The following is a 27,118-nucleotide window of genomic DNA, read 5'->3' as shown; positions in this document are numbered from 1 at the left end:
CCATGTCAGGAATAGAAAGCAATCTTAAATTAATAACACTGAGATTTTTCAGTGTACTGAAATATAAATTTTCTTCTTTTTCATACTCTCCTAGTTTTTATGTCTTAAGTAAAAAGAAATACCATCTTTCAAGATGTGCTCAGTGTATTACATACATTTCACTTGAAAGTCAGTTTCTGAAACTATGGGTTAACAGTGGCTGTAATCTGAACATTTTCACGTTTACTTAACTTTATTTCATAAGAACATTTTATTGCCACGATTTTGAAAGATTGCCAAGAAATGTTAACTATACCTCTTAGCAATGACCTGTATTGGGGAGAATAATTTATCTTTTGCTTCATCTAATGTGCAGAAGTTCATGCCCATGAACTGAAAAACAGCTAATGTCATCCAAGAGGCCAAGCAATCAGAGGTGGGGTGACAGCTTTTTATTTTACTTGTCTACTTACCAGATTTCAGGAATAATAAGAAGTCAACATCTTCAGAATTGCTACATAAGCCTGCAGAGGTGTCAGCAGGAATGGTTGCTAAGGTCTGATCTGGTGACTATTCACGTATTAAGAGGTGTTTTCATGTTGCTGAAAATTAGCCAAGAGCTTATTTGCTTCATTAGACAGAGATTAAATCACCTCCTTAAAGCCACAAAATACAAAGAACAAGATATTGACTAACTTATGACCAAATACAAACTTAATAAATGTTTTTAATTGATACATCAAGAAAAAAAAAAACCCAAAGAAATAAGGCTTTCAAAAAATGTTGAGACTGATAAAATTAAAAGGCACTGTCAGACTTTCAAACTTTTTAATAAAATGTCTGCATTGCCTGAGATCTGTGTGCCAATTTATGGCCATAAGTGAACTTCTCTGGGTGAGTTATTAACTTCTGGAAATAGTGTAAGTGCTGATGTGATTTTCACAATAAAAGTACAAATGGACCATACTTACTTCATATAAACTGCTATCCAGATGCTTCAACAAGTAGTCTATTACAATTTATATACTAATGATTAGTAGGATTTAGCTGTCAGTACAGCCTTAAGGCATATTTTAGAAGTATAAATTGGTAAGTTTTGAGGTGAAATCAATATAATGGGCACCAAATGTAATCCTCTTTAATGTAATAACTTTGAAATGAATCGGGAAGGTTTCTCAAAGAGAGCTGTCTGATTATACATTAAACTAAGGATTTATCATGCAAAATAGCTTCTTTTTCTAATACATTGCCTTGTAGGTGCAAATTCAGCTGGGGCTTTTCCCTGGAAGGTGTTGAGCACTGCTGAGTGCTCACTGGAGTCTGTGAGAGTTAAGGGATGCCCAGCACAGGAAAAGAACATGAAGCCCCTTCCAGAATGGAGCTCTGGAGAACACAAAAAAACCCCTCAAAACTCTGCTCAAAGAGAGGACTTTTGGCAGGACTTTCCCGAGATTGTGCTGTTGTAGAGTCAAGCCTATTATTGACTTACAAGGAAAGTTTTTATAGCTGTTCAGGCTGACTCTGATGGGCTTTCCAGAAGCACTTATTTCACACTGCCACCAGTAAATGTTATTCTGAAGTCTCTATCACCTTCCTAGGCATCAAAATAACTTTGAAATACCACTTTCCAAAATGTAGACATTTCTAAATGGCAAAGGTTCTCCTGGAAGTTCTGCTATAACACATTTATAAAACATATTTAATTTTCTAATTAGCACCAATTCAATCAATTCCATGTTTTTCTGCTGTTTTACAAAGGGATGCTAGAGGTTTTTTCCAGAATTTATAAATCTTCTCAGCACATCTATAATGGAAGCAAACAGTATATTCTCCATTCTCTCACAGTACAGGGCTGATATGTCCTACACTAAAGGAACAACTCTTCTTACTTTCATTTAAAAGAAAAGGAAATCAAAACCACACATTAGCGATACAGCAAATTATAACAAACTCCAATAAAGTATATTTAAACAGATTTATTTTATATTCTTATATCCATTTTTGTGTTAAAAATTGCACAAATGGCCATAGAAGGCAAAAAGAGAAGGGCCTTGCACAAATTTCCCTGCTTTATTTTGTTTTAAAGTGCAAATAGAAAGCATCTATAGGGGTGGGAGGCTCTGGCTCTTGCATGTGTAGAGATATTTTATACTGTGTTGACTTCACAACTAAGACTCTTTTTCATTTAATTCAATGAGTTTAGATTGTAGTGCTGATTATGCTCATATCCACAAATCAGAATTTTAACTGAGTTTCCACGGAAACATTATATGTCCCTCTTTTCTTTTAAGACAAGGCTATGCCTGTTTAACAGGTTTGCCGAGGACAACAGGTTTTGTTTAAGTTACATTAACTGGAGCCAATACTTCCTAATTACATTACCAGAAGAAATGTTTACAGCAATGCTTCTACCATGGGAAACCCTCCATTGTTCAGCCCATCTCTGAAAGACAGGAAATATCAGCACTGCCATTGCTTAAAATGTGTTAACTGGTCTTCTATGTATAAAATAATCTCCTTTATAAAATGACAACATTGCTCATGTTTTATAATATTAATATATAAGGAAATTATCCCACGGAATCTGGACTTCTGTAACACTTCCATCAGAGAACATCTGCCTATGAAGACAAGGTGGGTCCAGGGTCTGAAGCACTGAAGGCTTAGGGCTGTTCCTGGTCTAAAGATATCCTATAAATAGGAACTAAACTCTTCAGAGTGACTTTTTTCCCCACAAGTTTAACCTAACAAGAGCACTAGAAACCCAAGTCTGACAAGGTGCCATTATCTGTCCAAAAAGGTGTAAAAGGTTTTGAAACTTTGAGTCATCTATTTTGTTCACCATTTTATAATATTCTTATTCAGAACACCAGAAAGGATGTGCTGTGCTCACACTTGCAGTTCAAATCCTTTGTTGATGGAAAGGGGGAAATTATACTTGATCTTATCTCTGCTGAGTTTAATGATACATTTCCCTAAGATTTTAGGAGAAGAACCAGGCCCAAAATCCTAATTAGGAATACTTAAAGCTGCAAGACACACCTTAGCAAAAGTGCTGTGACAATACAGTGAAGAGGACTGGAGATAAACAAGGCTTTTTACTTTTTAAATTTAAATCTGCACTGTACTATGACACAACCGAAATGTGGTTCTACATGACTTATTTCACCCCAAGTTCCATTTGGACAAAGTATTACAGAAAATCAAGCATTAGGTAACTTAATTCTTTCACAAAACTTTTTCACATTTTCAACTTAAGAAAGTCTGCAGAAGTTCTAAAACAGGTATCCCTTAACTCCAAAGCTAAGAAAGGGACTACATAAAAGTATGACCAGCTGATGGCACGTAGAAAAGTAGAGAGAGTGTTTAGAATCCAAGGAAAAGCCTGTACTACAATTGCTTGAAATACAAATGTTCACTTAAGTGCCCATGTTTGAACATAACATCTCCAAATCATCACAAACTACAAATTACAGAGTGTTCTGCTCTTCCTTCTTTCTAACCAGTTTATAGAACAGAAGCTTGTAGCAGTAACTAGTGAAAACCATTTAAGATCTTAATGACACAAAAAACCCTCAAGGTATGGAAATTATTATTTTACTGAAGTAGGCACATGATGCATAACTTCACCTCCTAAAAGCAGCTAGCCCACATCTCCCAAAGAGCACTTTAAGAAGAGAGAACTCAAAAGTGCTGTTCTTTGAATTCATCCATTCTAACTCTGCTGAAACACAGAGACAAGAGAAAATGGACACTGTCATTTTGAAAAGGGAAAAGGATAAAAAATCTCTGCCAATATATGAGTAACCAAGCTCAGGCCTGCCATTATGCTCTGAAAAAACAGACTGCAGAAGGAAATAAAAGCAAATAAAGATGAAAACACGCCCTTTTTGCTTAAGACAGCTATAGCTTTATGGACATAGAAAGCTCATCTAAGTTGAGTACTTTTGAGATCCCACCATAAATTAAAGAATAGTAAAATAGAAGTGGTTTTGGATTAAAAGGCATTGTATCAAATGATAATAAGCATTATCTCTATACTTCAGCATCACCCAGTGTTGATACAGAAGTGAGATATAAACATGAAAGACAAAAAGATGAGATCAACATTTAAATGTTGTCCGAAACTTAGAGATAATAATCTACTTTTATGCTGTACTTTTTTAAAATTTATTTTCTCACAAGCACTCCAAATGTTTTAAAATTTTTATCCTCTCAACTAGTGCACATGCTTGAGAAAAAGTTCATCCTTCAGCACTTTAGGGGACAGTAAAACAGAAGGCACAGTTAAAAGTTTAGCAATAACTTTAGGTAGTACAAACAAAAACGAGGCATAGCTCAGTGTTAAGACTGTCAGGACCTCACAATTTATACCAATCTTACTAAAAATTTTCTCTCTTACTTAGCGGACAGCCTGTCAGCCATTTAGTATGATCCTCCTAAAAGATGTGTTAAAACTCGGTAAATAATTTTCCTTTTCACCAAATCAAGAAAAGACAATCATACACTGCATATACCTTATAAATTGTAATCAATATTGAAAAAAAAATTCTATTAATGAGAGGAGAAATCATAAAATGAGGATCTTTGGGGATTCTCAGCATGAAAATAAGAAACCAAAACAGGCATACAGAAGAACAGATAGCCAAAACAGACATGATACAGAACAGGTAAAAAGAGTGTAAGAATAGTGAAAGCATGATGTTCCTTAATGATTTCAGTCTTTACTATCCCCTACTTATCACTTGGTTATCCCAGTCATGTTGCTTCAATACTGCTCACATAAGCTGCCACCTACATAATCAGGGTTTTATTAAAGCTTCTTTTTATATGTCATAGCTACACTTTTGGGGCTTGTTCTTTTTCTTATTTTTTTTCTTTATTTGAATGCCTGTTTTTTAACTCCTGAATACGTTTCCTCCCAGCGTATCTGAAACCTGTAGTCATTGTCCCAGTGTTTCTCTCCCACATTAAACTTTTAGAATCAAGTTCCACAACTTTTAAGAGTTATGTTTACGTCAGAGGGATCAAGAGGTTTAAATTTCAGTACCTATTAAATGAATCTAATTATCCAACCAGTTCCATTTGGATACACTGTTACTGATCTTCACTAATCTATAGCAGATTTTCCAGTATTGTAATTCTCATTAATAAAATTCCCTCTGAAAGAGTATTTTCTTTTTATTTTTTAAACAAAAGTCCTCTCAGTGGCCTATTTTACAAATTCTAAACAGAAGCATCATCCTGTATAGCAGCTAAGTTTCCCAGGGATTTACCATGTCTGAAAACAGCAGAACTAACTAAACCTGAGGGATGAGAAGTCTATCTATATACCTGACTTAACCTGTTACTCCATTTAAAACACTCTGTGGAGAAAAAAGGTATTTTTAAAACATCCTTAGTGTTTAAAACCTGCTGACAGATTAAAAAGTGGAGGGGGAGAAAAGGATAACACCATGCTATGGAATCTCTAGGATGCTGTCAGAGGACTGTTGGTGCCTGCAGCTGCAGCAGTTCAAGCAGTAGAGATGACACAGAAATCCAGAGAGAACAAAAGACTGGAAAAGCAGCAAACCATGCACTGCTTTGTAAAACCTATCTGCTACTGAAAGGAAGAACAGTGGAAGCAGGTAAAGGTATTTGGGTCGCTCTTGCTCACTGGAGCCATATGGGAAAAGTTTACAATATCCCTACTCCACCTGTGAAATGTAAGCAACAAACAGGGACATTCATCGATCCTGATCAGAGCTCTGCTGGTTACAGCTGCTACACCAGTACTGGGGAGAGCACAGTATGGGAATGTGCACATTTTAGTGGAGCTGGTCCTTCACACTCCACCTGCTGCATGACAATTGTGATCCTTTCAGGAGTTACAGCTCTTTTCTCTTGTAGCAAAACATCACCCAAGGGAAATGGTCCATCACAGCCTGAATCCAAACCTGCTGAGCACGTTGCTCCCAATCCAACACAATACTTCTATTTCTACTGATTGTTTAAATCCACCAAAATTATGTATTTAATGTTTATCAGCTGCGTAATTTTAATGTCAGGTTATTTAGTACCTTGCTAAATTAATGAAAAAAAAATAGCCAAAAAAGCCTCCTGTGGATATTTCCAAAGTGTTGCAAGAATTACAGAGGTTTAACTATTTGATTTTTTACTGCAGCAAATGTCATCACTGCTTCTGCAAGTTTCTGTGTTCAAGCAACTACTAGGGCAAAGAGAAAGAGTCCTTTTGAGCCCATAAACACAGGAGTTCCCAACATTTAACAGTGAGTTTTACTGAACTACTACAATTTGCCTTAAAAGCACAAAAGGAATCAATGAAGTAGGAGTTCTACGTTGTAGCACAATTGGTGAGCAGCAGTTTAAGAAACATTTACTGCACTTTAAAATATTTCTTCATGCACTGTGAACATTTCAAAACCCTTTTACAGATGTTGTTCAAAAAAATCCTTCCAATTCTAACAAGAGCTGCCCTAGTAAATCAACCACTCTGAATGCACAGGAGATTTATATTCTGGTCTTACGTTTGAGTCCAGGGTGAGCTGTGACCATGAACAGAAATTCTCATTAAATATAAAAAGGAAACAAAATCACTAAGTAAAAGCTTAGAAAAAACTTTGTTGAAGAATAAGCTATCTAGAAAAATAGCAATAATAGATAGTATTTTAACATGCTTCAGAGAGGACAAAAAGCATCTAAAGTGTCAAGATAAAGCAAAGAGTACACCTGTCCTTATTTTTACACGTGTTTTTTCTCGCCTGTTTTATTTCTTTCATTTCTCTTAACTTGATGTCAAGAGATTTCTTTTTTCTATTTGCAGTAATAGCACAATGAGTTCATTAATTTACTCTTACTAGAGATACATTCTATCTATAGATGCTCAGCATGTATAACAGGTGGTTGACATTAGTTAGGAAATGATTGAAAATTGAATCTGCACCCCCCACTGCTATTTGTAATGGAACAAATACTCTGCTGACACTTAATCTTATCCTTGCTATAACTTCATCTAACTTGCAATCAAGGTAAAGAGGTCCAGCATCTTTACTCCCTGTGCTTCTCCTCACTCTGAAGGCTTTGCATCCATCCTGGTAATTTTTCTACCAAAGCACTCTGTAAGGCTGATGTTCCAGCATTTTCCAACTAAGCCTTCTCACCTTCATATATTTCTTGTCATTTAGTTATGGTGAAAAGAGTACATGCCACACTAACTTCTAACAGCATTATATTAGAGTTGTAATACCACAATAAATTGCTGACTGCACAACCCAGTGGATTGAAAATCTTGCATCACTTCTTTGAAAAGGAAAAAAAATAAGAAACAAACTGCGGACAAAGGACTGACACAAATAGTTGTTTATAGATTATGAACAGACCTGGATCCAGACCTGGATATGAATATTGAAAGAATTTTCCAGTCCAGATCAGAATGGTAGTGTGGGGATAGACAGAGAAGGTGCTCAGCCTGGCTCTCCCATGGGGCTTGGGACACAGCAGCTCACACCTCCCCAGCCAGCAGCTTCCTGCCACTGCCAGGCTGTCCAGCCATCCCTTCCCCCACTGTAAATCTCCACCTGGAATGCAGCATGTTCCAGTTCATCTCATCTACTTTTACATCTCATACACTGGCCTCTCCTAGAGGTGTCAGAGGAAGGTGTAAAAATTCCCATAAATAACAATTATGGAAAAAAACTGCCCACAGGGAAAGGTTTTTCTCCATTAAGTTGTGTCATTAGTGGTTGATTAAAGCCCTTAAGAGTGAAAGTTTATATCCCTCCTAAATTATTTTTTTTTGCCCCATGAGGTAACTATGGCTCCAGATTATATATGAATCCTACTAATCTTCTGGCCCAAGGATAACTTCCAACAATGCATTTCATAGATTAATTACAGACTGCACAAACAAGTACCAGATGTATCCAAGTAAGGCAAAACAAGCCACTGGAAAAAAGAAAACTGGGGTCTTCCCCTGTACAAAATCACAACTCTCTGACTGGTTTCTTGTTTCTAGAGCTGCACAATGTTACTTCCCTCCTGAAAGGGACACCGTCAACTAACTCATAACAACTCAGACACAAAGAAAATTATGGAAATAATGGTGTCTCCTTATGCTGTGCCATAACCAGCATTTGATATTATTAATTTCTAGCTGATATTACTCTCCTCTCATCCTATCTAAGCAAAGGATGTCTGAAGAAACCTGTAAGCCCACTTCTCTGGAAAATACGGCCAGCTTTTTAAGGTATAAATCTTCCTCAAGTCAAATTTAGTTTGCTCCATTGGCTTACACTTCTATTGTGAAAAGCAGGCAGAAGTAGGATCCAGGGCCTTCCTCTAAGATTTGTCAACTTTTGAAAACCTAGTACCCTGCCAGGAAAAAGTTGAGGGAGCCCTGAGCTCTCAGAGAACAAGGAATGCCCTTGTAAACAGAAAAGCATGGGGAACTCCAGGCTCTGTCACCTTTGTTTGCACTACATTCTGACTCATGGGAAAGAGCACAACCTTTCTCCACCATGCACTACTGTACTTTTTTAGTGCCAGTTAAAGGGGAAGAATTTTAACAAACAGAGGTATGGGCTGTTTCACCAACAAATATGAATTTTTTCTTTGTCCTGAACGAAATGAAGAGGAGTTTGCATTGCCCGAAGTTCCATCTAGGGTCTTGAGCAAGAGCTTAGGTGTTTTACCAATCTGAAGACACACATTAGCAAAGAGAAAGCACATGCCATTTCCCTGAAAGTATCTCAGTTTTAATTCCTTCCCATTTAAAAGCATAAGGAAAATAAATCTAATAAAGAGTATGTATAGGATTTGTCTGCTGTGGTCTTGGGAACATTTTTTAATATAATCATGTCTGCCTGGACTCGATATACAACGCAGTGGAATCCAAATCCTGTAGCTTTTAAATATTTGAAATATTTAAATTGTTTCCATTCTGCTAGAGTTTAATTAACATAATGCTCTTTTGTAAAAGAGATGATTCTTACACATACAACTCCTTTAAAGCAGATGGCAGTAATTGCTGCAACAAAGAGCTTGCTGGCAAAGCAAAGACAGACCTGCCCCCCCTCAGCCAACAGGGATCAGATATTAGCTCATGGAGCTCTCTTGCTATTTGCAATGGGAAACATACCTTGCTACAACAAGGCACAGGCTAATTTAAGAGGCTGCAATAACAGTTGCTGCACCACATCAGACAACTGAAAAGAATCCTGCTGGTGGTTCAAAAGGCCAGAAGTAGAGTAGGTTTCATGGTTATCCTGTTTCTGGCAAATCTCTACCTGTGACATGACTATAATTTTCACCACATCAGACTTCTCTGCCACAACCAAAGTATTATTCTGAATAAATGGGAATGGGACATGGATTATAGGTTGGGGAAACCTCTGTTTACAAAACATGTTCATTCAGAGTTCTCAATATAGGGAAAAAATAGCCACATCTACATGAAAAGCAAATTGATAGATTTAATCATATGTTTCCAAATCTGAACCCAGCATGAAGATTTTTTTAAAAAGTAGTAACTTCTTATTCATGATTCTGAATAAATAAAACAACCTCTGCATTATTGCTGGAACTGAACCTCCCACAGTGCTTAAGTTTAGTGACCTTCTCCTATGAACATCTCTGAAACAGGGTGCATACTAAAAATAATACAATTATAGTTGCAAAGACTTACCTAAAACAGGAGAGTCAGATAAAACACATTCTTTAAGCCCACTGTTACATGAAATAAACTGCAGTGGGATCTTGCATACCCATCTGGTCAGCAAATATTAGTTAAAATGGAAAAATAACTTAAAAAAGAAACATTTTGAATTCATAAGTCAAAATAAAATTTTAGATGCCAAACAGAATTTAAAAACATCTTACAACAAAACAATGATCTAATAGCTATTACCTCCTGCAACATAATCAAGAGTCATGAAAAAAGCTGCCACTGATACAAGGGATGAGATACTGCAAGGGGAGAGGGATGTCATCTCAAGCAACCAGTACCTGACCTAACTTTATTCTTTGCAAGAGTATCCATAGCTAAGGTGGCTACAACTTCTAAGGAAGATGCTATTTTATAACAGCCCTTTTTTATATTTAGTTGTGTCTTCACTAAAATGATTCACAGGTATTATTTAAGATGCGTCATTGAAATAGCAAATAAATGTATCAAGCTACAAAAGTTAAAAAAGCTTTTTGCCTTAACCTGACATTAACTTAAAGTACAGTACAGATGATCTTTAAGCTTCTCTCCCCTTTTTTGTAAAGTTGGGGTTAACCAGGATGACTGTGGAACCAGGTTATCTTCATCTGTAGTGTTCCTCTACACTAAATCCCAGGCCTTATCCCTTATCAGGACAATGTCAAGGGTAGTAAGGTCTGCCACTCACAGCAGTAATCCTGGGATCCTCAAGATGAACAATCATGTTTACTTTACAGAATGACAGTTTTCCTACGTTCTCCTTCACTGTTCACAAGTATCCACTGTTCCTTTGGGTATCCTGACCGGTGTCAGAAACAACTGAGAGAAGCACATGATACTGACAGGCACAGCTCTCCCCTGTGAGCCAAGGGGGCAGAGAGCTCAGCACAGACTTTTGGAAACCAAAAGGTACCTATGGAGAAGATGGGGTTACTCTTTTCACAAGGACTCACAGTGACAGGACAAGAGGTGAAGGACACCAGCTGCTCCAAGGAAAACACTAACTGGATGCAAGAAAAAAGTATTGATTCTGAGGACAGTAACACGTTGGAGAAGGTTGCCCAGAGAAGTGATGGAATCTCTGTTACTGGAAATATCAAAGTCTCAACTTGACACTGGATACCCTCTGGTAAAGACCCTGCTTTCAACAGCAGTTTAGACCTTATGATCTGATTTTTCTAGTACTCCTTTTATAGCATTGCCTATAGCATACAAATTTTGAGCTAGAAAGTGAACTTTATGTGATCTTTTCAAAAGCTCCTAAGAGCAGAATTTGTACACAAGAAAGCTGTATTTTAGGTCTGAAAGGTTTTGAATGCACAACTTCCCTCTCCATAGGACAGCTCACAGATGGAGTGATCATATAGCCTGGAAAGACTCAATTATATACCAGATCTCTCATTCCTTTCAACACCTTTGAGTTCCTTCACAGTCACAAGTCATTAATCCTTTTATTAGTGTATATAGCACAGTATGAGTTCTACTGAAGAAATAACAAAGAAACAAGTCAAGGTACCACGCACACAAAGTACGATTTCAGTATCATCTGCTACATCTTTCCAATATCTTTGAAAATAAATTAATTTGTTCAATACTCATGGTGACTATACCAGGATGAGTGCCATTTTCATGGAAGGAGCCACTAGTCCTGTATTCCCATGCAATAAAATCCTGTCAGCACAACTAATGGATATCAGATGAATAAGCTTAGAAGAGCAAACAAGGGCACTGTCAAAACCATGTCATCAACCCACAGGACTATTTGTGGTGATATTATACACTCCACTGCCTCCAGTCACAGCCCAGGATAATCAAAATCCATGTTCAGATCTTGCAAAAATTGACACAGCCCGGCTAATAATCCAGCAGAATTCAGAAACCATGCTGGATATAAAAAAGGCAGCTTTATTTTTGTGCTTTGCTTTTGTTGGAGATTAAATATATTGAAGAGGCGACGCTCTCAGGTCATTATTTGTACGTTACAGCTGTCCAGTCAGAGCTGGACAGACACTGCTTGCAAGCCTTGTTGAGTGATTAAGAGGCAGAGTTAGTCTCTGAGAGTCATAAAGGAGGGAGAGGGGAGAAGATTGTGATTAAGAAAAATATCAAAGGCTGATAGAATAACTGAGTAGAAACTTTTACATAAGTCACAGATACCACCTGAAAAAAAACTCAAAAAAAGGAAGCTGGATGAGCGCATTACAGATCTGAAGTGGGAATCAGAACAGTGTCTGTTACTGTTCTACATCAAAAATCTGAACTGAATCTTCTGCCAGGGGAAGAACAAACAAAGCAGAATGAAAGGTGAGATACTGAACCATTAGATTAATAATGCCATTTTTCTGTTTGAGAAGCATTTCCTTGCCAAGCAAGTGTTTATTTTACCTCTACATTGGAAGCTGTGCCTCAGTTTCTGAAGCCAACTGTTGCAGAACAGTGTAATGAACTGAAAGTATTGCTTACCTTGCTTGCAGGAATGCTGGATTCTTTCAAGTGAATTCTATGATGCAAAATTCAGTATTGCAGAAGGTTATGTATAATTTTAATATAAATATTTCATTTCTGAGTGAAAATTATAGAACAGCTTGTGCCTTAGACTGTAGTCTCAAAATACAACTTTCATTTATGCATTTATCATATTTCATACTATAACCATACATTATTCCATCAATATGGTATTCACTGTCAGTAATTCACATTCAATCTCTGTAAGTCAATAAACAGCAAGTACTTTATTTTCCAAAGGTTTCAAGTAACAACTAACTAAAATGTTTTGCATTTTGAAAAAGTAAATAGTAAAAATTATTTCAGGCATCTCAAAAGCAATGTTATAAGAGGATTCATCATTCTGACTCTCTCTAGTCAAAGAAAATCTAATTATTCAACACCATCCAATTAAAATAAAAATTCATTATATGCATATAAGCACAGCTTATATAAGCATAGCTTTTACGTAGTACCTTGTTTTCAAGACATAAAAGAGAAAAGATTAGCAAGACATAAAAGGTAAAAAATATTATTTTTTTTCAGTTAAAACCACCTGAACATCAGGGAGTAGCAGATAATTATAAATACTAAATATTACTAAGTAACTAATTAGACTCCTGTCAGCTAATTTATATTTTCAGAATCTTGTTGATAAATGTCTGTTGATTGTGTAGAAACCTGTATCTATGGGAAGTACAGCTGGCATGCAGAGAAGGGAATTAAAGCAAAAAGAATAAACAGATATTTTAAAGGAGAAACTTACAGAATCTGGATTGCTAAAAAAGTACTGCTAATAGCTTTTATAGCTATGTCTGTGAAGCTTGTAATTCTTTTGATGGTACATTGACTCAATTCTTCTAGGCAGTAATATTAGTAAAATAGAAGTTCTGCTTGTAATTCTTCTGACAAAGGATGTCTTAAAGTTGTTACTACCACAGAAAGAGAGACATTTCAATTTAATAATTTTAGAAACTGTCACATTCCCTTCAAACATCACCGCTCTGCTGATGGCAATTCCTCCTGAAAACCATTTGTACTTAAGATAAAGCTATGGGAAGTACTTCATTTTAAGACCATGGTAGCATTATCTTCATTCTGCATTACAGAAGTACCTCAACAGTATCTGTAATTTACTAACTTATTATAAAAGAAATTCACTCTGTGGTATCTACATTAATGTTTATCATTATAAAGAGCTGTGTACCTTCTGGCTGTGTTTGTGGCCTGTATATTGCCAAAACCCAAACATTTTAAACTAATTTTAAATCTTCTTTCACTTGTGACACAGGTAACTGGCTTTTGGTTTGGAGTGTCATCTCCTTGGCACGCACAGCTCATGGCTGCCCCAACAAATGCCTCTGCCACACAGCTTCAAAGACTGCAGACTGCAAGAATAGAGGATTTACTGAAATTCCTGCCCATTTACCTCCTGAAATTCAGATACTACAGTTGCAGAATAACCGTATCTGGAGAATCAACCAAAATGCATTCACTGCAACACCGCTGCTCAAAATCTTAGACTTGTCCAATAATTCTCTCTCAAGTGTGGCACCTGGTGCTTTCCAAAAACTACGATATCTGCAGGTTTTAAACCTAACCAGAAATTTGATGCATTATATAGAAAACAAGACTTTCAGTTTCCTCCCTCACCTAAAAGAACTGGACTTGTCATCCAACAGCATTATTCGTTTGCCTGAGACGCTTGGAAACAGCACAGGGAATATAACATTGCTCTCTGTGAAGCATAACAAACTTCAGAAAATGGAAAGAATTCTGCTGGAGTCACTTCCAAACCTGAAAGTGGTTCTCTTCAAAGATAATCCCTGGCAATGCAATTGTAATATCTTTGGCCTGAAACTGTGGCTGGAGAGTTTTCTATACAGAGGTAAGGAATTTTTCTCATTACATCTAGTGTACGTGAGAACATTTACCCAGCATCTAACTGATCTTCACTTCTATGGCTTAAAAATTTACCTCACACCGTAGGTCACTTCCTCAAACAAACACAGTAAACTATATTCTTATGCATAGGTCAGAATGTAAGTGCTTCTATAAACACAGGTGACAAACTGGAATCAGAGAGGGGCTTCATATTAGTGCCCAGAGAAAGAGCAAGGACACACACACAACCATACAGCAGGTATGGGTGTGTTCTGTAGTGTGTGAATTCATATATACCCACTTCTATATATAAAACAAGTACACTTTTGCACGTACCCTTGTTTTAATTCTACCAATATGTTTTTGCTGGAAACCAACCTGCTGTTTAAAAGCTTTTTACGTGTTGCATGATGGCAAACAACAAGACAGATATCCGCACTGATTAAACTTTAGAGAACTCAGGATTCTTGTTTTTCTATCAATTATCACTTTAATATTTTCAGAATAACTAGTATCACTTCCAAATTTGTTGTTAACCAGAGGAGGTACTCAATTCATTGGCAATTTCCTGACAGAAAGGTCTAATGGCATCACATATGCAAAAGTGAAATTTATAATTAGTAGTCTCAGTATTTTGGTCACAGCTGGTTTTAAATATATTCATGAGTTATGCTGTGAGAAAGATAACATGATTTAATTCTAAAGGAATTAAGTATAAAAAGAAATTAATTTATTTCTCCCAGGAGGTATATTCAGACTGAGAATTCGAAACAGCAGGGCAATTTTCTTTTTTCTAAATCAGGCTTTGATGCTTGCATGTGACCAAACTACTGATTACCTGTCTGTGTACCAAAGTGGTGTGGAGCCTGTTGCAGCAGAGGAGATGTGGAGATGATCCGTGTGGCCTACGACTGATGGACTGCCTTTTGCAGGGATCAGAACTTTGCAGGCCAGCTGGAAAACCATACTGGCCATGCAGGGACACAATTAGTCCTGGAGTAATCTTTGGGTGAGGTAAATTCACTACTATAAGCCACCTTTTAGAAAAGACAAAAGGTTAACTATAAAATCTTAATAACTTGAACAGGTAAAATATCATTTTACCACAGGTTTTCTATTATGCTGGAAATTCAGCAGGGGTTGACTTCTCTGTGCAGAAGAATGTAATGATCCAAGATAAACATATCAGATTATCTTATTTACTCTGCCAGCAGCATAAATAATGTCATTTATTTCAAAAAACAATGTTGTTCAGTGATGCCCTTCCATCTTACTGAACATTGTACAGATTAATTAAATGAAGTGACATGGAACTTACAAATTCATTTTAGCAACAAGCTTTAAAGAAAGCCCAAGTACTATGTTCTGTTCTGTGTTTGTATTTCCCTAAAATTACTCGCCTGAATCACATGAAGAAAAATTAGTTAAATTGCACATTGATGTTTCCCACTACTCATATGACACACATATGATGAAACTTTTGAGTGGCTGCAGGTATTTCTTGCATGTCATAACAAAGCAATATAAGTCCAAAATATTTGAGTATTGTTAGCTGAATCCATCTCAGACAACTGACATTTCATGCATACTCACAGAAAATTGCAGAGAATGCTTCAGTTCAGGAGGAACACCAGGGTTCTATTCCAAGCACACACATTTAGTTACTTAAAACCATGAAACAGTAAGAGTTGAAGGATTTGGAGGTTTTATCTATATCCATATTCAAAACAACACATTGAAGATGTCTGGAACCATGCTTCGGGTTTCACTGTTAAAGACCAAGAGACCTGCTATGCTCAAATCTGTCTTGGAATGTCAACATTATTTGTGGAGTAGTCTCCAGATTTCAGCTTGGCTCTGTCTGTATCCACTACTCCCTCAAAGTCTTTTCAGGATGAAAATTTCTGTGCCTGGATTTAGCTGAAAGGTGAATTATTTTGGATAGAGAAGAGAAAGAAAATTCAGTTGATTTGATTAGTTAATATTTTAAAATATGTAAACATTGATTTTGGCCTTGTGGACTCCTTGACACACCACACCCCTAAAGCCCTGTGCTCTGACTAGTCAGGTACCTGAAAGGCTATGCTTGGTGTATTTTCCCCTACACACTGAGGAACAACCGTGTGATTTACCAGGCCTGTGGATTCCTGCTTCTCTTCCCATTGTACTAAAAACCTCCTTTGGGAAGCTGGCTCTAAGCAATCTTGAAATCCAGCAGAGTAATAGATTGATTAATCTCAACTCCTTTATACCTCTGTATATTTTCTTCCTGCAAGCCTTGCTTCAAAAGACCACTCATGGGTACGTACAATTTACTGAGCTTTCTCTTTGCCCTGCTACAATTAACGTATGATGTCAGAACAATGATGATTTCATGGGATATTTCAATCAAGTGCAAAATGTTTTCTAAATACATGGTTTCCATTTCTCTCTATAAAAGTTAGCAGTGGTAGGAATTTGAACAAACTGAATTTGCTGTCAACAATACCTCTTTGTTTATCTATGACAGTTCTTCTTTTTCTACCACCATTGTTTTTCACTCTCACACCTGTAAAAACATAGATAACCTAATTCCTGATGAACTGCTTCTTGAAAATGCTCTTATGTGAGTTTTGAAGTGTAATAATCTCACCACTCACCTAAATGAACAAAAGCATTTAAAATATAGTTACAAATCTTTAAAAGTATGAAGTTGAAACTGATGATAAATTTACTTCAGGCTAATGTTAATTTTACATTAAAGTAATTCTGAAACTGTCAAATATTGAGACAATTTCTTTTCTTCCAGGAGGAATAAGCGATGGCATTATCTGCTCAGCGCCAGGGATTCGGAAGGGGAAGGACCTCCTCAAAGTTCCCTACGAGCTCTTTGGGGCCTGTCCTCTGAGGACAGCTCATGTGCCCCTGGCCAGCAGCCACCACCACGGCTTCGAGCACCGGAGCTCACTGAAGCACAGCCACCACGCTGAGTTTGGGGACAGTGGCCGTGCCAGCTGCGAGCCCAAGCCCAAGCCAAGGCCCGTCAGCTTGCGCCACGCCATCGCCACTGTGGTCATCACCGGGGTCGTGTGTGGAATCGTGTGTCTGATGATGCTGGCAGCTGCTGTTTATGGCTGTGCTTATGCTGCAATTACGGCCAAATGCCACAAAGAACATTTGGCCCCGGTTAGGCAGCCTGGGATTCCCGAGGAAAAAGAGCCTTTTGAGACTTCCTTGGCTTGAGTTGCTTCTGTCTTTGGCTTCTTGAAAATAAAGCCCTCACCGCAGTTGAAAAGCCTGGAATCTAAATAGCATTGTTTTAATAGAACTTACTGGGGTTCTTCTGTCTCTCTTATTTTTTTTTTTCCTTTTTCATACTTTTAAAAATGTAAAAATATATATATTGCTTGGAATATCTACTAAGACTTTATATAGAACATAAGTTTATTTATATTTTATGCATGTGTATTCCAAAACCACTATCTAGGGCTGAGCGTTTGAGATCACGAAATCATGATGTAGCCACTTTAAAGTGTTTTACCAGCCTTTACTAATTCTTGATGCAGTATTAGACCAAGATATGACCTATGGTGCACCTACAGTCAGTGGCTGACAGGAGTGATGTTCTGCAAAGAAAAATAGAAAAGAGTCATCTAAATTAGTTTATCTAAATTTGTACTCTCTTAAATTAGAGAGTACAAATTACTATCTAAGATGTACACAATTCACAAGCAATTTTCAGACCAGCCAGTCTATGCACTGCCCCTGATAACATAAATGTGTTAAAAGCATTTCCAAAAATGTATTTTCAATCTTCCAATACATCCTAGGAAGTGGCAATTAAACATTCCATTCATTTCCTAATTTAGAAAGTAGGAAGCACCTTGTTAACTACTATATATAATTTTTTAATTACATAGTAGGGAAGAAAGAAGAGAGCTGAGAAAATGCTGAAGGAAGAAATGCTACACTGCTTTGGATAGAGGCCCTGAAAGGATTACACAGAGCATATCTGAAGATACTACCTGATATCCTGCTGGCTTACAGGCTTGCTACACACTTTTCTGTAGCCACTTATTCCCAAATCCTCACACAAAGTGCCCCATTTTGCAAATGCCATGACTGCAGATGCAGCTCCCATCACAGTGCTGCCCTTCAGTAGGAGGATAATGTAGTTGCATGTTTACACATCCTCCCTCACAGAGGGAACATTCAGCTGGATTCACTCAAGGGTCCATCCTTACTCTCTGCAGAGCTGTTTTGCCGTCAGAGGAAATCAGGGCCAGAACCATTTGAATATCATAAGTTTAGAATTCAAAGAATATTTTGAGTGTGCAGAGGTAGGTCTTTTAATGGTTCTTAGAAATTATTTTAAGGCAACCAACAGAGATCAGGAACTCCATTCACCTTTCCCAAGACTAGATAAAATAAATTTTTGGCTATTTTGAACAGATGTCTCATGTGTCCCCTAACTCTCTCCAGTGACAGGGATAAAGACCTGTCCAGGTAGCCAATGCAGAAATCACCAATTTTTATAGTCTTGAGGAAAAAGTCCATGGAACAATCTGCAGTAAGGGAAAGGGGAAGCTGTGTTGTGGCATTTGGAGACCTGCACTCTCCTTCCAACAGATGGATTCCGAGATCAAGCTCTGTAGCTGTTCCAATAACAGCCTCAACTGAGTAATAGGCTCTATGGCAGGAGTCACCTAACCCCTGCTCTTATCTACTTAGTAATAATTGCAACCCAAATATTAAAGCTCATTCCTGCATCTGCAGTTGCTTTCATGTCCAGAGAAAATTAAGCATCTCAGTCTTAATCTAAATCTAGCAGACATTGAAAATAATCAATTACTGTCTGTTCTTTTTTTTTTTTTTTTTTCAACTGCTAAGTACTTCATATCATTATTAGGCTCTGTTCATTCTTCTCTGTCCTGAACTAAATAAACCAAGCTGTTTCAAATTCTTCCTGCAAGACCACATTCTCCAAACTTTTTTTCCTTCTGCATTCCCTGGAACATTTTCAGTTCTTTACATTTTGTTTAAAATGCTGTACCCTAGACTAGGCACATTGCTTCAGCTGAGACATCATCAGCACAACATTTTTAGAATATTTATATTTTTTACAATATCCTAATATGTAGAATATTTGTATTCAGGCTCTTTGATCTCTTGATGCTTACTTTTTTTTCCTTGTAAATATTTGGTGAAGCTTAATGAATAATCTAATCTACTTTCAGAACTAAGTCATTTAAATATGTCAATCTACATTTTTTACTCTTTTATCCACTTACTGCCATAATATTTTGCAAAGCAAAACACAGTTTTTCAGATACAGAAGACTGAAGTAAAACAGGATTGGATCTTGTTGCCCATGGGCCCAAAAATGAGTTTGGGGCCATGCCAAATCACTGTCTTTCCACAGTGACAACCTAAACTGAGCGCAGTTGTACTCAAAATGTAGATTGTGAGAGGGAAGTTAATAAACCTTCAGCCTCGAGAGAGATTTCACCCACAGTGTTTCTAACAGGCTCAGACACAGCAGCGCAGCTCCCATCACAAGTCACTTCACACTTCTGATATTTTCAAGCAAAAGAAAAACAAGAATTGACTTGATATTTCCTAGTCAGGAATAACCCAGAACATCTTCCTAGTCCTTAAAAAAACAGTCGTAGCACCAAAAACCTTCCAGGCTTTCCTCATTGTATCATTATTCATATATAAATTTAAAAAAAAAATAAAAGAAGAAGAAGGAAAAAAGAAAAAGGTGAGGAAGAGCCAATGAAGGGCACAACAACATTTAAAGAAACTCATTCTGAGTCACATTGAAGATGCTTTAGGGATTTTCATGCACACACAAGGCTGTAAATTGATATAGAGTTCTGCCAGAAAGCAAAGTATTAAATATTTCCATTAGTTCCCTCTGCTGTGGGAACAGAGCGAGCCAATCCATACAAAATCTAATTCTATACTTTCTAACTTGCTGTTTGCCAAAGGAAAAAAAAAAACCACCCCAAAAATCCCAGGGAAATTTTTCATTTAAGGTTTATAAGACTGTGTATCACGGTTACCATGGTAAAATTGTTTGCAATTAACAAATTCCAGTCATTTCTGATGATAAGGTAATAGCAGAAAAGGAACAGAGAAAAGTATTGATTCAATTACTTAATAAAGGTAAAATATTTATTTTTCAGCAGAGGAAACAGAATTCTCAATTACTGAAAAACAGAGATAAAAGCTACAATTTGTTTTCTATAAAAATTATTGACAACAAGTGGAAGACTGAATATAGGGAATCCGCACAGTAGTGCCCTTAATTTATAAAGCTTAGCAATGGACATCTGCCACTGAAATTATTTGTCTGCACAGATTTATTTTTCAGATAAATGTTCCTGAGAAAGCTTTGTTGTCCTTCCATCAATCTCATGAGAGTATTAAAGTAAGCACAGTATTTTTTTTCTAATCTCTGTGAAAAACACTCTTCCCCCTCAAAGTCAACAAAATATGAGGACGTGCGAGTCTGCAAGGCATTTGTAAAGACAGGGAAAGCACATATATTGCTGCATTCCTGTCTTTCATATATAGGCTTGCTATATTGTTTTGTTCCAGAAAAACTTTCTAAAATTTCATTTTAGGACAAAAATTGAATACTACAGTACACCCATGTTCTTTACAGAAAATGACCAATAGCATTTATATTGAAAGACATGAAGTTTAAACTGAAACATAATTGCTTGTCATATTTGTCTTTCCATTCAGAGCTTGCAAAAAGTCAAAAGTCAGCTTCATTATTCTCTAGTAATACAATGTCCAAACAAAATATGGATCCCTCTTCTTGAATATCAAAGTAGCACAATTAATGACACTACACATAGCTTTTCTATCATTAGCAATTAACAGGAAAATAATGACCATTACAACAATCTACCTTTGCTGTCCAGGAGACAAGGACACACAGGCTTTAGTCAAGCATCCAGAAAGGATGCCTACTTTTACAACCTGGATCTTTTAATTTGACCAAAAGTGGCACAGTAACAACAATCTTCAGAGTCTTGGTATGTCCTGAGTTTATATTACCTGAAATGTGGCTGAATGTTCCCCAGATCAGGGGGGAAACAGGCAGCAACACCAGTCACAATAAAGCACAACAGGGGAGAAAGTGTAGGAATTAGAAGGCCATAATAAAGAAACCAACAACTACAAACTTCACATCTCTCTCCAGTGGAAGCTGTGGTTGCTCTCTCGTACTGATTGAAGAGGGATCCCTCAATGTTTTAAGGGCTATGTACTCTATGTGCTCAACTGTTTTGCAAAGGCTGTCATCCTCATTTCAAGATACAACACATGAGAAAACACTGTTAATATTTGGAAATGTAGTCTACTGGAGGGAAAATAAATTAGTCAATCCTCAGTACTTAAAATGATAGCAATTTAATCATATATATGATTGCAGCTTCATCCTTGCACAACATTATTTGAAGTTATCCAAAGGACCCAACAGCTCATCTGCTGCCTTGTTCTGCAATCAGGGATTTGTTTTGCTGGCAGCAGAATTATTTAGCAAAATGCCCCTGGAATCTGGTTGGTATTAGATCACAAGGATCTTCCTCCTCCACAAATTACATAGTATTAAACCCAACCAACCAACCAACAAATCCCCACAGCAAGGCAGAAGTGCAGAAGCAAAGAGCAGACGCTCTGTGCCATTTACTACACATATTGATACTAAACATGTTGGGATACTCTTGTAATACATCTGTCAAAGTCCTGGATTCTCTAAGAACAAGTGGTGAGGACAGCCAAGAATTAGATAAATAGAGGTTAAATTCTCAACACTAGCAGAAAACTACCTCAAAAAAACCAAAACCACTATTCAACTGTTCCACACGCTGATTCTGTATGGTGAAATGAACTGAGAGCAAATGGAAATGAATGTAAATGTCTGCATTGTGAATATGTCACTAATTTCAGCTTCCCTGTTCAGCCAAAAGAAAGGGACAGGACTTACACCATATGCTCCAAAGCATTCTGGGGAGGAGTTTACCTCTCTCCACAACTTCCCTGCAAACCATCTTTCCCAAGCAATGGCTCCATGTGAGCTGCTTAGTGTTAGACTCTACAAATACACATCTCAGTTTTTCTAAAGATGAAAACATTAGTCTGTATACCAATATTAGATTTATGAACACAAAAACAATATTCCAAGTAAACAAGAAACTCTGGAAAAACATAAAGCTGTCATTTTCTACCAAAGCATGAAAAACATTTTGAGGGATTTGCTAAATGCTACTGTTGAATATAATATTCTGTGGCTAATAATGGGGAGTAAAGATTAGGTAAATCACTCTCTTGCCTGACAAGGAAAACATCTGTTTTAGAATCCCTCAAAAATTTGGTTGGTGTGTCATCATGAGGCCATATTCATTTTCCCTTAGGCCTTCATATTAAATTGCAATTTTACAGATGGCATCATAAATTTTAAGGACAGTATATGGCATTGACATTTGCCTGAATGTTCTTAACAAAAATAATAATATGAAAGCAATACCTGTGAGAAAAAATGGGAAAAAAAAAAGTCCAAGAAGTATAGAGAAGATGTATTTGCTCTATGCATGACTGTAACATCAGCAGATTTCAGTATTTGTAAAACTTTTACAGTATGTGCCACTTCTAGAAATACCAATAGTTCAAATTACTTTTGATTAAGTAATTGACAGCCTCTTTGTTAAAAAAGAGATGTGCATGCAAACCCCATTTAAATTCATCTAAAGAAAACCCTGGATGAAATGTTGAGGTCACATTTATACAAACATTAACACACCAAAAAAAAGGGAAAATGGGTGAAAACCATAATTTTTGTGTCATAAAGGTACATATTTTCAGCTACAAGGTGCACATTTCCCTCCATGAAATTTTAAAAGCATCTTCCTTAGAGCCTAGCTCAGCAGAAGTCTCACTTACTTGAAAACTGATATATTCACAAATTTTCCTTTTAAATTGTTGTTCTGTAGAGTTTGATCTAAACAGGAAGAATGAAAACCTGAAGTGTGACCAACCTCAATATGACTGATTTGTATTTCAAAAGTGATATGAGATTTTGGATCTTTCCTAATTTCAAGGCACAGTTTGAATATCAAACAGCAGGATCATCAGGGCCACTTTCCTCTGGCCAGAATAGAGGCATTCAAAATTGTGTGCCATTTTTAACAAATCAGTGATTGAGTCCTTACTATTCCTTAGCTTAGCTTATGGATACAAAACTAGAAGGAGATGCTGAACCTTAAAGCTGTGTCATTCAAATTATCTGAGGCCTTTTAGCATCCTGGCTAGGAATATTTAACATGAAATAAGTGAGAGTATTGTTATACTAAAGTTGGGTTCTAAAGTTATATAAAAGGGAGAACAAAGAAAATGATGGATGAGGTAACTTGTAAAAAATATCTCTTTAACCAGGGTTTGGAGAAAAAATCCTTGAATTTGTAGATGGGCTGGTTATAAAAATAAAGGATCAAGTTTGAAAAGTTAAATACTGGACAAGTTAAATACTGGATCATGGCACTACTTGGAAAAATTTCTTTGGGAGAATAAAACATAGTGTTCTTGTTTGCATAATGAGTATTTTTGGTAAGAACATTTAAAATCCCACTGTCAGTGAACAGAAGAGGACTGCCTTTGCTTCAGTTTCAGTAACACCTCCTACACCTGGATATAAAAGATTGCTTATTATATTTTAAATATATTTCAGTTTATATTTAGCTATATATATATGTTTAACTATATGCATAGTTAAATATATATATATATAAATTAGTGCAGCTTAAGCAGAAAGACTGAGTCAGGGTAGATTCACAGAGCTATGGCAACACTTGAATGCACATGCCAGACAATCATCCTTCTTTGATAGAAAATGACTGTAAACATGCCTTCATCTTCACAGAATAGGAGTACTTTCGTTTCTCAATAATTTAGCTACAGTGAGCTTCTCTTACTCTACTGTTCCAGTTATGCTGACATAAAGCATTGAGGACATGCTTGTTTTCAGAAACTACAGGTCTGATGTACTGGTAAAGATTTTTATCTTTTTAAAACAAACAAATTAAGCTATTACTTGATTTGATTTGACAGGCCACAGAAGAGCATGTGCAAGGAGGGCTCATTTAGTGTTTTCTATTTTCGAATTTCAACTTTGATAAATAGGAAGTCCAACACAAAACTGACCATATTAAAAAAAAAAAATGGCAGAGAATACTTCTTAGATATTCCTTCCTTGTACTTAAGTACCACAGAAACAAAACTTTTTTGCAATTCTACATTTTCAACAATTGGTGGAAACAGTAAAAAACCCCACCTGATTTTTATATCTATTTACATCTAATATAACACACCCAGAGAGGACATGGCCTCTCCACTTGGGAAGCATTTAAGATCTGACTGGACACAGTTCTGGGTAGTCAGCTCTAGTGCAGATTCTCTCAAGATCTACTCCAGTAGGATTGGACTAGATGATCTTAAGAGATCAATTCCAGCCTCTACAATTCATGTACTTGACTAGTCTGCACAAAAAAAGAGGCAAAGAAGGATTAAGGAAAATTGTACATAATTTCAGCTTTTTTAAGCAGCCTTGTATTGAAAAAAAAAATGGACCATTTCTCCTCATCTCCTTCAAATTCTAAATTTCCAATGACTGTGAGACTAAATACTTTGCCAGTGTATGATTTAATCCTTCATTCCTCCGACTCAGTGTCCAGAGCTTTTTACTAACCCCTGCTATGGACTTTTCCAATGAGGCCTGAAACCCAGGTTCTGCTTGTTCAACGAAGAAAACTTAAGAAGACAGGGCAATTTTCATCAGACATTTTCTTCAGCATTCTTTACTATTTTTTTTCCCTAAGAAGATTATGTCGGTTCTGTTATCTTTAATTAAGCATACCAAGGGGCTAATTTTCATGTTTTCTGTGAACTGCAATGGTCTCTTTCAACAAGAGGAGTTTTTAAGGTCCTATATTGTACTGCAGCTTTTGAACTAAAATGTCCCTACACGGAATTGCCTTCATGAGTGTTCACATATTTTGTCAACACTCTCAAAATCTCAAGAGAGAGCAAGTTTTCAGTTTTTAGACCCTGCTTTGCTCCATGATGGCTCTTGTTTGCTTGCTTCCATCCCCATATCTTGTTCAGAACTGTCTAGGTGAGCGGTACCTTTAATAATTTTTTTGACAAAATCATACTGATGAAACCATCATCTCTTGCCAAAAAATGGAAATAAACATGTACATAGCACATAGAAATCCTATCCTGCCCTTATCCAGATGCCCATATGTTTGCTGCTTGAAAATCGACATCCAAATAAAGGACCTGAAATAATTTAACTCAAAGAATACAAGACTGGAATGCTGAATTCTACCAACATTTAGCAGAAATGTACTGCCCTTCACATGAGCATTGTAAGAGACTGTTCCATCTTAACTTTCCTCAATTTTAATAGCTAGATCACTATCTAAATTTGGATATCCTATATTAGCTTCATCTTTGTCACCCAGAGGAATACTCATATTCCAGGAATCTCACTAAATTTCAAGACTGGGGTGGGGGATCATTCTCCTATTTTTAGATCTTGTTGAGAAGAAAAAAACTCCATCTTTTACTCCACTTTGTAACAGGGGCAGTTTGAAGATGCTCATCATTTCAATGTAAACTTGATTTAGAAGACACGGTCACAGAAAACACGCAGCTAAGGTAATTTTGAACATAAATGTGTTCAAATCTAAAGAAAGCCCTGCCTGCAGTACTGTGGGAAATGAAGCTGCAGGGAGCTCTCTCACAGAGAGCCCACAGGTGCTGACAGAATACATAAAGGACATTGTGCTTGAGTAGATAGAAATGGATACATATTTCGATTTGCAGTCTTGGTGAACGCAGTTTTGTAGTTTTGAAATAAATAGGCCTTATAAGAGTAGAAATGTAGTAAAAACATACTTTATACAAGAAATAATAGTGATAAATAAAAGAGCAAAGAGTTTTGAGTTTAATACTGGGTTTTATAGTAAAGTTTCCTAGAAAGTTAAGATGTATTAGTATAAGCTTGTGCAATAGGCTATAATAGCAATGTGTTTACTGGATAAGAAAGCACACATTGCGGCAAAATTATTCAGTGGTGATTGGTACAAATGTGTAGCAAGCTTTTTGGCATTTGCTTATTGGCTCAAAAAGTTATAAAAAGCCTTGTAGACACATAGTGAGGCAGGCTGCCGCTTCTCCAGCAAGCTGTTGCTACCTCTCTGAGTTGCTGCTACCTGGCATCTGTACCTGCTGGAGCTGCCCGGTTCTCCTGGGTTGCAGTGTATTCTATTACCATCCTCAGGAGCTGCTGATATCAGGTGGGGCAGTGTTTCCTTGCCTCCTCCCCCCAGACTATCTTTCTGTTAATGGCCCATCATTGTCCTGCCACATGACTCAGAGATAACTCCCTCCGGACTATCTTCTGTTAATGAGCCTAATCAACACTTGGCCTCATGACTCATTACCCCATTGTGAGATGCTCCACCCAGAGGGAGGAACCAAGCATCCCATCGTGGATATAATCTGAGACTCTGAACACTAGAGACAACCCTTTCCACTGGATTTCCAGAGGACAGGAGCTACACAGCCACCACTGGACCTTCTGAGGAAGAGCAGGCCCTTTCTACGGGAGCACCACTTCAGAGGACTGCAGCCACCACCCTGCCTAATAGGGAGTCAGGTTGTATCTTGACTCTGTCAGTTTGAACCAGTGTTTTCTTTCAGTTTTTTTTCCTTTTCTTTAATTTCCCCATTAAATTGTTATTCTGACTTGGTGCCTCCCACTGGTTTGTTTTCAAACTAGTACACCGGCCTACTGCTTCTGTTACTGTAACTACTGCCTTTGATATCAGAGACGCTGTTTGTAATGACTCTTCTGTCTCACCCTTCAATAAACATGAGACTGATTCAGTAACAAATCATCTCAGTGACATCTCGTGCTTACTATAATCCCTGGGCAATCCTGGAAATCCTGATGCAGTACTACTGTCACTTCCCTCCTGCAACTAAACTGAATGCTGTATAAACAATAAT

At 37.0% G+C, this 27,118-nt stretch overlaps 2 protein-coding genes across 7 annotated transcripts in view; one reads left to right on the top strand and one right to left on the bottom strand.

The window, feature by feature from the left end:
• Nucleotides 1-27,118, bottom strand: part of CACNA2D3 (calcium voltage-gated channel auxiliary subunit alpha2delta 3) — a 395,280-nt gene that overhangs the window by 52,003 nt on the left and 316,159 nt on the right. The gene's annotated exons all lie outside the window — the stretch shown is intronic.
• On the top strand, nucleotides 11,524-19,003 carry LRTM1 (leucine rich repeats and transmembrane domains 1). The gene is made up of 3 exons (XM_042020578.1): nucleotides 11,524-11,986; nucleotides 13,458-14,054; nucleotides 16,839-19,003. The coding sequence occupies exons 1-3, from the start codon at nucleotides 11,980-11,982 to the stop codon at nucleotides 17,270-17,272; spliced, it is 1,038 nt and encodes a 345-aa protein (XP_041876512.1). The 5' UTR covers nucleotides 11,524-11,979; the 3' UTR covers nucleotides 17,273-19,003.

This window comes from Corvus kubaryi, unplaced genomic scaffold, assembly GCF_017639235.1.
Source record: "Corvus kubaryi isolate FWS band 111438036 unplaced genomic scaffold, C.kubaryi_AGA036_p1.0 124, whole genome shotgun sequence".
Taxonomy (NCBI): domain Eukaryota; kingdom Metazoa; phylum Chordata; class Aves; order Passeriformes; family Corvidae; genus Corvus; species Corvus kubaryi.
This window is presented reverse-complemented; position numbering and strand designations above follow the sequence as displayed.